This window comes from Nerophis lumbriciformis, linkage group LG01 (assembly GCF_033978685.3).
Source record: "Nerophis lumbriciformis linkage group LG01, RoL_Nlum_v2.1, whole genome shotgun sequence".
Classification (NCBI taxonomy): Eukaryota; Metazoa; Chordata; class Actinopteri; order Syngnathiformes; family Syngnathidae; genus Nerophis; species Nerophis lumbriciformis.
In genome coordinates, this window is record NC_084548.2 from 75,365,001 (window position 1) to 75,379,875 (window position 14,875).

General features: G+C 40.1%; 1 protein-coding gene across 1 annotated transcript in view; it reads right to left on the reverse strand.

The window, feature by feature from the left end:
- Positions 1 to 14,875, reverse strand: part of LOC133614525 (uncharacterized) — a 30,028-nt gene extending 15,153 nt beyond the window's left edge. Inside the window, exon 1 of the mRNA XM_061972536.1 lies at positions 14,732 to 14,875. Coding sequence (XP_061828520.1) covers positions 14,732 to 14,758 — 27 coding nt within the window. The 5' untranslated portion in view covers positions 14,759 to 14,875. The remainder of the gene's footprint in view (positions 1 to 14,731) is intronic.

Here is a 14,875-nt window from a genome sequence, read left to right on the forward strand (position 1 = left end):
CAAGGCATTAGTGAGGTTATAAAACTTTTGCCTGTTAAAGAAAGGAGACTGATCCAATGCAACAGAGACATTCAATGCGTGCCACGCTGTCACGGCCCAGACGCACACCAGTGCGCAATCATCTGGGAGCCGCGCCGAGCGCACCTCCAAGCACACTCGCGCCACTCAAACCGCTGCAGGCAGCTGCGTTCTATCTCGTTTTAACATCCTGTGGCACTCTTCTGGGATCACGGCGGACGAAACTGCTCATGCTCAGGGTGTTTGTGGAGATTCGGGGTTTTGCACAAATGTGATGCACCACGTTAGATGTCCCGGTTTTGTGACTGTCGTAGACATAAACAGCGTCGCAGCTCTTGCAAATCACGTAGCCAGCATTACTTCATCCTGATAGTAGGCCACCTACTCAGTGGCCTAGTGGTTAGAGTGTCTGCCCTGAGATCGGTAGGTTGTGAGTTCAAACTCCGGCCGAGTCATACCAAAGACTATAAAAATGGGACCCATTACCTCCCTTCTTGGCACTCAGCATCAAGGGTTGGAATTGGGGGTTAAATCACCAAAAATGATTCCCGGGCGCGGCCACCGCTGCTGCCCACTGCTCCCCTCACCTCCCAGGGGGTGATCAAGGGTGATGGGTCAAATGCAGAGAATAATCTCGCCACACCTAGTGTGTGTGTGACAATCATTGGTACTTTTAACTTTAACTTTATTTACAACCTCATAAAAACGAGTCCACGCTGAACTTTTCTGGCCTTTTTTTCCCCTGGTCTTTAGTATTCCCTTTTTTAGTTTGTCGCGTACCACGTTTGCTGCCATCTCTTTTTTTTTTCTTCTTCTGTTGTGGCATATGCTGCAGGTGCCTGCTCGTTTTTCGTATGTGGGTAACAACATTTAACTATGTATATATATTTACCAATTGGTTTAACTGCCACCCGCCTGAATCTATTTAAAATCTTTTTTTTTTTTATTTCAACCGCCCGACCCGACCCGCGGATAAAATCTAATTTTTTTTTTTATTTCAACCGCCCGACCCGCGGATAATCCGCGGACTCCGCGGTTGTGTCCGCAAACCGCGCATCTCTACTATAAAGCCACGCTGTTGTAACACCTGGCTTGGCATTGTCTTGCTGAAATAAGCAGGGGCGTCCATGATAACAACATATGTTGCTCCAAAAGCTGTATGTACCTTTCAGCATTAATGGTGCCTTCACAGATGTGTAAGTTACCCATGTCTTGGCCACTAATACACCCCCATACCATCACACATGCTGCCTTTTACACTTTCACCCTAGAGCAGTCCCCATGGTTCTTTTCCTTTTTGGGTCCACAGTTTCCAAAAACAATTTGAAATGTGGACTCGTCAGACCACAGAACACTTTTCCACTTTGCATCAGTCCATCTTAGATGAGCTCGGGCCCAGCGAAGCGTTTCTGGGTGTTGTTGATAAATGGCGTTGGCTTTATATAGTAGAGTTTTAACTTGCACTTACAGATGTAGCGACCAACTGTAGTTACTGACAGTGGTTTTCTGAGCCCATGTGGTGATATCCTTTACACACTGATGTGGCTTTGTGGCTGAGGGATCCAAGGTGTGTAATATCATGGCTTACGTGCAGTGATTTCTCCACATTCTCTGAACCTTTTGATGATATTACGGAGCGTAGATGGTGAAATCCCTAAATTCCTTGTTGAGAAATGTTGTTCTTAAACAATTTGCTCAGGCATTTGTTGACAAAGTGGTGACCCTCGCCCCCGTCCTTGTTTGTGAACGACTGAGCATTTCATGGAAGCTGCTTTTATAGCCAATCATGGCACCCACCTGTTCCCAATTAGCCTGATCACCTGTGGGATGTTCCAAATAAGTCTTTGATGAGCAATCCTCAACGTCCTCACGGAACATTACGACTACCATAGTCAGACGTACTGTGCTTCAACATACAAGGTATTATTATGGTGTGTGAAGACCCCAAAATGGCACCTTTTGGTACCTGCTTATATGTTTCAGTGGTTTGACGGTCCTTCTAAAGCTGCAGTTCGACCCTGGGATAGAAAAAGGTGTCCTCTGAGTGGAGGATAAAGAAAGGATAAATACATTGCATGATTGTGCATGAATGTGTGATTGTGCATGAGTGTGTGATTGTGCATGAGTGTGTGATTGTGCATGAATGTGCGATTGTGTATGAGTGTGTGATTGTGCATGAATGTGCGATTGTGCATGAATGTGTGATGGTGCATGAATGTGTGATTGTGCATGAATGTGCGATTGTGCATGAATGTGTGATTGTGCATGAGTGTGTGATTGTGCATGAATGTGGAATTGTGCATGAATGTGTGATTGTGCATGAGTGTGTGATTGTGCATGAGTGTGGGATTGTGCATGAATGTGTGATTGTGCGTGAGTGTGTGATTGTGCATGAATGTGCGATTGTGCATGGATGTGCGATTGTGCATGAACGTGTGATTGTGCATGAATGTGTGATTGTGCATGAATGTGGGATTGTGCATGAATGTGCGATTGTGCATGGATGTGCGATTGTGCATGAACGTGTGATTGTGCATGAATGTGTGATTGTGCATGAATGTGTGATTGTGCATGAGTGTGTGATTGTGCATGAATGTGTGATTGTGCATGAATGTGCGATTGTGCATGAATGTGCGATTGTGCATGACTGTGTGATTGTGCATGAATGTGGGATTGTGCACGAATGTGGGATTGTGCATGAGTGTGCGATTGTGCATGAATGTGCGATTGTGCATGAATGTGTGATTGTGCATGAATGTGTGATTGTGCATGAATGTGTGATTGTGCATGAGTGTGTGATTGTGCATTAATGTGCGATTGTATATGAATGTGTGATTGTGCATGAATGTGGGATTGTGCATGAATGTGGGATTGTGCATGAGTGTGTGATTGTGCATGAGTGTGTGATTGTGCATGAGTGTGCGATTGTGCATGAGTGTGCGATTGTGCATGAGTGTGCGATTGTGCATGAGTGTGTGATTGTGCATGAATGTGGGATTGTGCATGAATGTGTAATTGTGCATGAGTGTGTGATTGTGCATGAATGTGGGATTGTGTATGAATGTGTGATTGTGCATGAGTGTGTGATTGTGCATGAATGTGTGATTGTGCATGAGTGTGTGATTGTGCATGAATGTGGGATTGTGCACGAATGTGGGATTGTGCATGAGTGTGCGATTGTGCATGAATGTGCGATTGTGCATGAATGTGTGATTGTGCATGAATGTGTGATTGTGCATGAATGTGTGATTGTGCATGAGTGTGTGATTGTGCATTAATGTGCGATTGTATATGAATGTGTGATTGTGCATGAATGTGGGATTGTGCATGAATGTGGGATTGTGCATGAGTGTGTGATTGTGCATGAGTGTGTGATTGTGCATGAGTGTGCGATTGTGCATGAGTGTGCGATTGTGCATGAGTGTGCGATTGTGCATGAGTGTGTGATTGTGCATGAATGTGGGATTGTGCATGAATGTGTAATTGTGCATGAGTGTGTGATTGTGCATGAATGTGGGATTGTGCATGAATGTGTAATTGTGCATGAGTGTGTGATTGTGCATGAATGTGGGATTGTGTATGAATGTGTGATTGTGCATGAGTGTGTGATTGTGCATGAATGTGTGATTGTGCATGAGTGTGTGATTGTGCATGAATGTGAGATTGTGCATGAATGTGTGATTGTGCATGAATGTGCGATTGTGCATGAATGTGTGATTGTGCATTAATGTGGGATTGTATATGAATGTGTGATTGTGCATGAATGTGCGAGTGTGCATGAATGTGTGATTGTGCATGAATGTGCGATTGTGCATGAATGTGTGATTGTGCATGAGTGTGTGATTGTGCATTAATGTGCGATTGTAAATGAGTGTGTGATTGTGCATGAATGTGTGATTGTGCATGAATGTGCGATTGTGCATGAATGTGTGATTGTGCATGAATGTGCGATTGTGCATGAATCTGCGATTGTGCATGAATGTGTGATTGTGCATGAGTGTGTGATTGTGCATTAATGTGCGATTGTAAATGAGTGTGTGATTGTGCATGAATGTGTGATTGTGCATGAATGTGCGATTGTGCATGAATGTGTGATTGTGCATGAATGTGCGATTGTGCATGAATGTGCGATTGTGCATGAATGTGTGATTGTGCATGAGTGTGTGATTGTGCATTAATGTGCGATTGTAAATGAGTGTGTGATTGTGCATGAGTGTGTGATTGTGCATTAATGTGCGATTGTATATGAGTGTGTGATTGTGCATGAGTGTGTGATTGTGCATTAATGTGCGATTGTATATGAGTGTGTGATTGTGCATTAATGTGCGATTGTATATGAGTGTGTGATTGTGCATGAATGTGCGATTGTATATGAGTGTGTGATTGTGCATGAATGTGCGATTGTGCATGAATGTGCGATTGTGCATGAGTGTGTGATTGTGCATTAATGTGCGATTGTATATGAGTGTGTGATTGTGCATGAATGTGTGATTGTGCATGAATGTGCGATTGTATATGAGTGTGTGATTGTGCATGAATGTGTGATTGTGCATGAGTGTGTGATTGTGCATGAATGTGCGATTGTGCATGAATGTGTGATTGTGCATTAATGTGGGATTGTATATGAATGTGTGATTGTGCATGAGTGTGTGATTGTGCATGAATGTGCGATTGTGCATGAATGTGTGATTGTGCATTAATGTGGGATTGTATATGAATGTGTGATTGTGCATGAGTGTGTGATTGTGCATTAATGTGCGATTGTATTTGAGTGTGCGATTGTGCATGAATGTGTGATTGTGCATGAATGTGCGATTGTGCATGAATGTGTGATTGTGCATGAATGTGTGATTGTATATGAGTGTGTGATTGTGCATGAATGTGTGATTGTGCATGAATGTGCGATTGTGCATGAATGTGTGATTGTGCATGAATGTGCGATTGTGCATGAATGTGTGATTGTGCATGAATGTGCAACTGTGCATGAATGTGTGATTGTGCATGAGTGTGCAACTGTGCATGAATGTGTGATTGTGCATGAGTGTGTGATTGTGCATGAATGTGTGATTGTGCATGAGTGTGTGATTGTGCATGAATGTGTGATTGTGCATGAATGTGCGATTGTGCATGAATGTGCGATTGTGCATGAGTGTGTGATTGTGCATGAATGTGGGATTGTGCACGAATGTGGGATTGTGCATGAGTGTGCGATTGTGCATGAATGTGCGATTGTGCATGAATGTGTGATTGTGCATGAATGTGTGATTGTGCATGAATGTGTGATTGTGCATGAGTGTGTGATTGTGCATTAATGTGCGATTGTATATGAATGTGTGATTGCGCATGAATGTGGGATTGTGCATGAATGTGTGATTGTGCATGAGTGTGTGATTGTGCATGAATGTGTGATTGTGCATGAGTGTGTGATTGTGCATGAATGTGTGATTGTGCATGAGTGTGTGATTGTGCATGAGTGTGTGATTGTGCATGAATGTGTGATTGTGCATGAGTGTGTGATTGTGCATTAATGTGTGATTGTGCATGAGTGTGTGATTGTGCATTAATGTGCGATTGTATATGAGTGTGTGATTGTGCATGAATGTGTGATTGTGCATTAATGTGTGATTGTGCATGAGTGTGTGATTGTGCATTAATGTGGGATTGTGCATGAGTGTGTGATTGTGCATTAATGTGTGATTGTGCATGAATGTGCGATTGTGCATGAATGTGCGATTGTGCATGAATGTGCGATTGTGCATGAGTGTGTGATTGTGCATTAATGTGCGATTGTGCATGAGTGTGTGATTGTGCATTAATGTGCGATTGTGTATGAGTGTGTGATTGTGCATGAATGTGCGATTGTGCATGAATGTATGATTGTGCATTAATGTGGGATTGTATATGAGTGTGTGATTGTGCATGAGTGTGTGATTGTGCATGAATGTGTGATTGTGCATGAGTGTGTGATTGTGCATTAATGTGCGATTGTATATGAGTGTGTGATTGTGCATGAATGTGTGATTGTGCATGAATGTGCGATTGTGCATGAGTGTGTGATTGTGCATTAATGTGCGATTGTATATGAGTGTGTGATTGTGCATGAATGTGCGATTGTGCATGAGTGTGTGATTGTGCATTAATGTGCGATTGTGCATGAGTGTGTGATTGTGCATGAATGTGTGATTGTGCATGAATGTGTGATTGTGCATGAGTGTGTGATTGTGCATTAATGTGCGATTGTATATGAATGTGTGATTGTGCATGAATGTGGGATTGTGCATGAATGTGTGATTGTGCATGAGTGTGTGATTGTGCATGAATGTGTGATTGTGCATGAGTGTGTGATTGTGCATGAATGTGTGATTGCGCATGAGTGTGTGATTGTGCATGAGTGTGTGATTGTGCATGAATGTGTGATTGTGCATGAGTGTGTGATTGTGCATGAATGTGTGATTGTGCATGAATGTGTGATTGTGCATGAGTGTGTGATTGTGCATTAATGTGCGATTGTATATGAGTGTGTGATTGTGCATGAATGTGTGATTGTGCATTAATGTGTGATTGTGCATGAGTGTGTGATTGTGCATTAATGTGGGATTGTGCATGAGTGTGTGATTGTGCATTAATGTGTGATTGTGCATGAATGTGCGATTGTGCATGAATGTGCGATTGTGCATGAATGTGCGATTGTGCATGAGTGTGTGATTGTGCATTAATGTGCGATTGTGCATGAGTGTGCGATTGTGCATGAATGTGTGATTGTGCATGAATGTGTGATTGTGCATGAATGTGCGATTGTGCATGAATGTGTGATTGTGCATTAATGTGGGATTGTATATGAGTGTGTGATTGTGCATGAATGTGCGATTGTGCATGAATGTGGGATTGTGCATGAATGTGTGATTGTGCATTAACGTGCGATTGTATATGAGTGTGTGATTGTGCATGAATGTGGGATTGTGTATGAATGTGTGATTGTGCATGAGTGTGTGATTGTGCATGAATGTGTGATTGTGCATGAGTGTGCGATTGTGCATGAATGTGTGATTGTGCATGAGTGTGTGATTGTGCATGAATGTGCGATTGCTCCGACACGAGGAAGAGGAGGAGGGTGAGTCAACAATCACTTTGTCACACAACCTTTGTTCTGAGAGACGTTTTGCTCTCAACTGCAACGTTGGATTTTATTTTAGGAAGTCGACGTTTGTCAGTTTTGTGCTTCGAAGCTGAAAGCAGAGCGGGAGTGATACAAGTGTGGCGTTCTAGAAGGACGTCCACGCTGACGTCAGCGTGTCACGTCCACTAGAATCCAGCGTCTACACAAAGTGGGACGACTTCAAACAATCAGCAGGTGGGAGAAGACAATGGAAATAATCAATCATGGCGGTCTTGAGGAGGCTGAGAAATGTCCCTTTTTGCTACAATTTGAGAGCATTTAGTGTCAACTTTAATGTGATATTTTTGCCAGAGTGGGGCTCTGAAAATAATGACATGCTAATACATCCATCCATCTTCTTCTTCCGCTTATCTGAGGTCGGGTCGCGGGGGCAGCAGCCTAAGCAGGGAAGCTGGCCCCACTATGGACTTTGACTCTCACTATTATGTTAGATCCACTATGGACCGGACTCTCACTATTATGTTAGATCCACTATGGACTGGACTCTCACTATTATGTTAGATCCACTATGGACTGGACTCTCACACTATTATGTTAGATCCACTATGGACTGGACTCTCACTATTATGCTAGATCCACTATGGACTGGACTCTCACACTATTATGTTAGATCCACTATGGACTGGACTCTCACTATTATGTTAGATCCACTATGGACTGGACTCTCACACTATTATGTTGGATCCACTATGGACTGGACTCTCACTATTATGTTAGATCCACTATGGACTGGACTCTCACTATTATGTTAGATCCACTATGGACTGGACTCTCACACTATTATGTTAGATCCACTATGGACTGGACTCACACTATTATGTTAGATCCACTATGGACTGGACTCTCACACTATTATGTTGGATCCACTATGGACTGGACTCTCATACTATTATGTTAGATCCACTATGGACTGGACTCTCACTATTATGTTAGATCCACTATGGACTGGACTCTCACTATTATGTTAGATCCACTATGGACTGGACTCTCACTATTATGTTAGATCCACTATGGACTTTGATTCTCACTATTATGTTAGATCCACTAAGGACTGGAGTCTCACACTATTATGTTAGATCCACTATGGACTGGAGTCTCACACTATTATGTTAGATCCACTATGGACTGGAGTCTCACACTATTATGTTAGATCCACTATGGACTGGACTCTCACTATTATGTTAGATCCACTATGGACTGGACTCTCACTATTATGTTAAATCCACTATGGACTGGACTCTCACACTATTATGTTAGATCCACTATGGACTGGACTCTCACTATTATGTTAGATCCACTATGGACTGGACTCTCACACTATTATGTTAGATCCACTATGGACTGGACTCTCACACTATTATGTTAGATCCACTATGGACTGGACTCTCACTATTATGTTAGATCCACTATGGACTTTGACTCTCACTATTATGTTAGATCCACTATGGACTGGACTCTCACACTATTATGTTAGATCCACTATGGACTTTGACTCTCACTATTATGTTAGATCCACTATGGACTGGACTCTCACTATTATGTTAGATCCACTATGGACTTGACTCTCACTATTATGTTAGATCCACTATGGACTGGACTCTCACACTATTATGTTAGATCCACTATGGACTGGACTCACACTATTATGTTAGATCCACTATGGACTTTGACTCTCACACTATTATGTTAGATCCACTATGGACTTTGACTCTCACTATTATGTTAGATCCACTATGGACTGGACTCTCACACTATTATGTTAGATCCACTATGGACTGGACTCTCTCACTATTATGTTAGATCCACTATGGACTGGACTCTCACACTATTATGTTAGATCCACTATGGACTGGAGTCTCACACTATTATGTTAGATCCACTATGGACTGGAGTCTCACACTATTATGTTAGATCCACTATGGACTTTGACTCTCACTATTATGTTAGATCCACTATGGACTTTGATTCTCACTATTATGTTAGATCCACTATGGACTGGAGTCTCACACTATTATGTTAGATCCACTATGGACTTTGACTCTCACTATTATGTTAGATCCACTATGGACTTTGACTCTCACTATTATGTTAGATCCACTATGGACTGGACTCTCACTATTATGTTAAATCCACTATGGACTGGACTCTCACACTATTATGTTAGATCCACTATGGACTGGAGTCTCACACTATTATGTTAGATCCACTATGGACTTTGACTCTCACTATTATGTTAGATCCACTATGGACTTTGATTCTCACTATTATGTTAGATCCACTATGGACTGGACTCTCACACTATTATGTTAGATCCACTATGGACTGGAGTCTCACACTATTATGTTAGATCCACTATGGACTGGAGTCTCACACTATTATGTTAGATCCACTATGGACTTTGACTCTCACTATTATGTTAGATCCACTATGGACTTTGATTCTCACTATTATGTTGGATCCACTATGGACTGGAGTCTCACACTATTATGTTAGATCCACTATGGACTTTGACTCTCACTATTATGTTAGATCCACTATGGACTTTGATTCTCACTATTATGTTAGATCCACTATGGACTGGACTCTCACACTATTATGTTAGATCCACTATGGACTGGACTCTCACTATTATGTTAGATCCACTATGGACTGGACTCTCACACTATTATGTTAGATCCACTATGAACTGGACTCTCATACTATTATGTTAGATCCACTATGGACTGGACTCTCACACTATTATGTTAGATCCACTATGGACTTTGACTCTCACTATTATGTTAGATCCACTATGGACTGGACTCTCACTATTATGTTAGATCCACTATGGACTTTGACTCTCACTATTATGTTAGATCCACTATGGACTGGACTCTCACTATTATGTTAGATCCACTATGGACTTTGACTCTCACTATTATGTTAGATCCACTATGGACTGGACTCTCACTATTATGTTGGATCCACTATGGACTGGACTCTCACACTATTATGTTAGATCCACTATGGACTGGACTCTTACTATTATGTTGGATCCACTATGGACTGGACTCTCACACTATTATGTTGGATCCACTATGGACTGGACTCTCACAAAATTATGTTAGATCCACTATGGACTGGACTCTCACACTATTATGTTAGATCCACTATGGACTGGACTCTCACACTATTATGTTAGATCCACTATGGACTGGACTCTCACTATTATGTTAGATCCACTATGGACTGGACTCCCACACTATTATGTTAGATCCACTATGTACTGGACTCTCACACTATTATGTTAGATCCACTATGGACTGGACTCTCACTATTATGTTAGATCCACTATGGACTGGACTCTCACACTATTATGTTAGATCCACTATGGACTGGACTCTCACACTATTATGTTAGATCCACTATGGACTGGACTCTTACTATTATGTTGGATCCACTATGGACTGGACTCTCACACTATAATGTTGGATCCACTATGGACTGGACTCTCACACTATTATGTTAGATCCACTATGGACTGGACTCTTACTATTATGTTGGATCCACTATGGACTGGACTCTCACACTATTATGTTGGATCCACTATGGACTGGACTCTCACTATTATGTTAGATCCACTATGGACTGGACTCTCACTATTATGTTAGATCCACTATGGACTGGACTCTTACTATTATGTAAGATCCACTATGGACTGGACTCTCAAACTATTATGTTAGATCCACTATGGACTGGACTCTCACTATTATGTTAGATCCACTGTGGACTGGACTCTCACTATTATGTTAGATCCACTATGGACTTTGATTCTCACTATTATGTTAGATCCACTATGGACTGGACTCTCACACTATTATGTTAGATCCACTATGGACTTTGACCCTCACTATTATGTTAGATCCACTATGGACTGGACTCTCACACTATTATGTTAGATCCACTATGAACTGGACTCTCACACTATTATGTTAGATCCACTATGGACTGGACTCTCACTATTATGTTAGATCCACTATGGACTGGACTCTCACTATTATGTTAGATCCACTACGGACTGGACTCTCACACTATTATGTTAGATCCACTATGGACTCGACTCTCACTATTATGTTAGATCCACTATGGACTGGACTCTCACACTATTATGTTAGATCCACTATGGACTGGACTCTCACTATTATGTTAGATCCACTATGGACTGGACTCTCACACTATTATGTTAGATCCACTATGGACTGGACTCTCACACTATTATGTTAGATCCACTATGGACTGGACTCTCACACTATTATGTTAGATCCACTATGGACTGGACTCTCACACTATTATGTTAGATCCACTATGGACTGGACTCTCACACTATTATGTTAGATCCACTATGGACTGGACTCTCACTATTATGTTAGATCCACTATGGACTGGACTCTCACTATTATGTTAGATCCACTATGGACTGGACTCTCACTATTATGTTAGATCCACTATGGACTGGACTCTCACTATTATGTTAGATCCACTATGGACTTTGACTCTCACTATTATGTTAGATCCACTATGGACTGGACTCTCACACTATTATGTTAGATCCACTATGGACTGGACTCTCACTATTATGTTAGATCCACTATGGACTGGACTCTCACTATTATGTTAGATCCACTATGGACCCACATATGCGGTCCTCTCCAAGGTTTCTCTTAGTCATTCACATCGACGTCCCACTGGGGTGAGTTTTTCCTTGCCCTTACGTGGACTCTGTACTGAGGATGTGGTTGTGGCTTGTGCAGCCCTTTGAGACACTTGTGATTTAGGGCTTTATAAATAAACATTGATCGATTGATTGATTGATTGATTGATTGATTGATTGATTGATTGATTGAAGCCCAGACTAATACTAATACAAAGGTTTGTTAGCCATAATAGTGAACGAGCTAACAAACTTTACCCAGGCTATAAATACATTTAAAACATGCTAATGTTAGCCATGCGTGTGAAAAATGCTAACAAACATTACCCTGCTTGATTGTAACAACAAATGTACAATAAACACGCTAATGTTAGCCATACTTGTGGACAAGCTAATTAACATTAGCCAGGTTAATTGAAATAACACATGGAAACATGCTAATGTTAGCCATTCATGTGAACATGCTAATAAACATTAGCCAGATGAATTGAAATAACACAAGAAAACATGCTAATGTTAGCCATTGAAGTGAACATTATCCAGATGAATTGAAATAACATTTGTACACATGCTAATGTTAGCCATACTTGTGGACATGCTAATGAACATTAGCCAGGCTAATTGAAATAACACATGAAAACATGCTAATGTTAGCCACATTGTGAACATGCTAATATACTTTACCCAGGCTGGTAAATATCTTACTTAATAATTATTATCAATGTTTGTGAACATGCTAATGAAATATTGTACTTCAAATTACACGTCAACATGCTAATGTTAGCCATATTATGAACATGCTAATAAACTTTACCCAGGCTGGTAAATATGTTACTTAATAATATTATCAATGTTTGTGAACATGCTAATGAAATATTGTACTTCAAATTACACGTCAACATGCTAATGTTAGCCATATTATGAACATGCTAATAAACTTTACCCAGGCTGGTAAATATGTTACTTAATCATTTTATCAATGTTTGTGAACATGCTAATGAAATATTGTACTTCAAATTACACATCAACATGCTAATGTTAGCCATATTATGAACATGCTAATAAACTTTACCCAGGCTGGTAAATATGTTACTTAATAATTTTATCAATGTTTGTGAACATGCTAATGAAATATTGTACTTCAAATTACACGTCAACATGCTAATGTTAGCCACATTATGAACATGCTAATAAACTTTACCCAGGCTGGTAAATATGTTACTTAATCATTTTATCAATGTTTGCGAATATGCTAATGAAGTGAGGGGTAAACATTGTACTTTAATAACACTTATCAACATGCTAATGTTAGCCATATTATGAACATGCTAATAAACTTTAGCGAGGCTGGTAAATATGTTACTTAATCATTTTATCAATGTTTGCGAATATGCTAATGAAGTGAGGGGTAAACATTGTACTTTAATAACACTTATCAACATGCTAATGTTAGCCATATTATGAACATGCTAATAAACTTTAGCGAAGGCTGGTAAATATGTTTCTTTAGGTAACTTACACATGTCAGCATGTTAATATTAGATATGTTTGTGAACGTACACTCTTGCTAACTTAGGAATAATCATGTCATTGTAGACATTCTGGTCAAGTACACTTGCTATATGAATAAGTTGTTAGCATAGTGGCTAAACGCATGCTTTTATTGTGAAGACAGGAACTGTGCGGTCGGTCTTTAGAGTTTTGACAGCAGGTACGTTTGAAATAAAAAGTGTTTCTGGCCTTCCTGTCGGTCGTTTTTTCTTAATAATGATCTGGCAGCAGCCAGCATCATCTCACAAGACCCTCGGGTGTTGTGAATGTCAATCAAGTGACCAAAGTCACGTCTTGGTAAAGATTGTAGTTAATATTGTGTTATTCTCAGTAGTTAATATTGTGTTATCATCAGTAGTTAATATTGTGTTAGCATCAGTAGTTAATATTGTGTTATTATCAGTAGTTAATATTGTGTTATCATCAGTAGTTAATATTGTGTTATCATCAGTAGCTAATATTGTGTTATTATCAGTAGTTAATATTGTGTTATCATCAGTAGTTAATATTGTGTTATTATCAGTAGTTAATATTGTGTTATTATCAGTAGTTAATATTGTGTTATCATCAGTAGCTAATATTGTGTTATTATCAGTAGTTAATATTGTGTTATCATCAGTAGCTAATATTGTGTTGTCATCAGTAGCTAATATTGTGTTATTATCAGTAGTTAATATTGTGTTATTATCAGTAGTTAATATTGTGTTATTATCAGTAGTTAATATTGTGTTATTATCAGTAGCTAATATTGTGTTATTATCAGTAGTTAATATTGTGTTATCATCAGTAGCTAATATTGTGTTATTATCAGTAGCTAATATTGTGTTATCAGTAGTTAATATTGTGTTATTATCAGTAGTTAATATTGTGTTGTCATCAGTAGTTAATATTGTTTTATTATCAGTAGTTAATATTGTGTTATTATTAGTAGTTGATTAACTACTGTGTATATATATATATATATATATATATATATATATATATATATATATATATATATATATATATGTATATATATATATATATATATATATATATATGTATAAGTTGTATAAGCAACATCCTGCCATGGTCACATGACACATGACATCATCAGTGTTGTCATGTGACTAACAAACCGGAAGACAACAGCAATTAGTGGAGGTCAAAGGTCCGCTGACCGATGGGTCATGTGACCGCTACAGTACGTGTCATGTGACCGCTACAGTACGTGTCATGTGACCGCTACAGTACGTGACCTATTGCGGGCTGTTTCCATGGCGACCGGCTGACTAATTGAAGCGGAGGCCACTCACCTTGTTGCGAGTGAGGCGACACCCCATGCTGGCGGCAGGCCCAGGTCAAAGGTCATCAGCAGGAGGGAGACGTCACAGCGCTGCCTCCATGGCGCCCCGTGACCACCATCATCTTCTTCTTCTTCTTCTTCCCACTTATCTTCA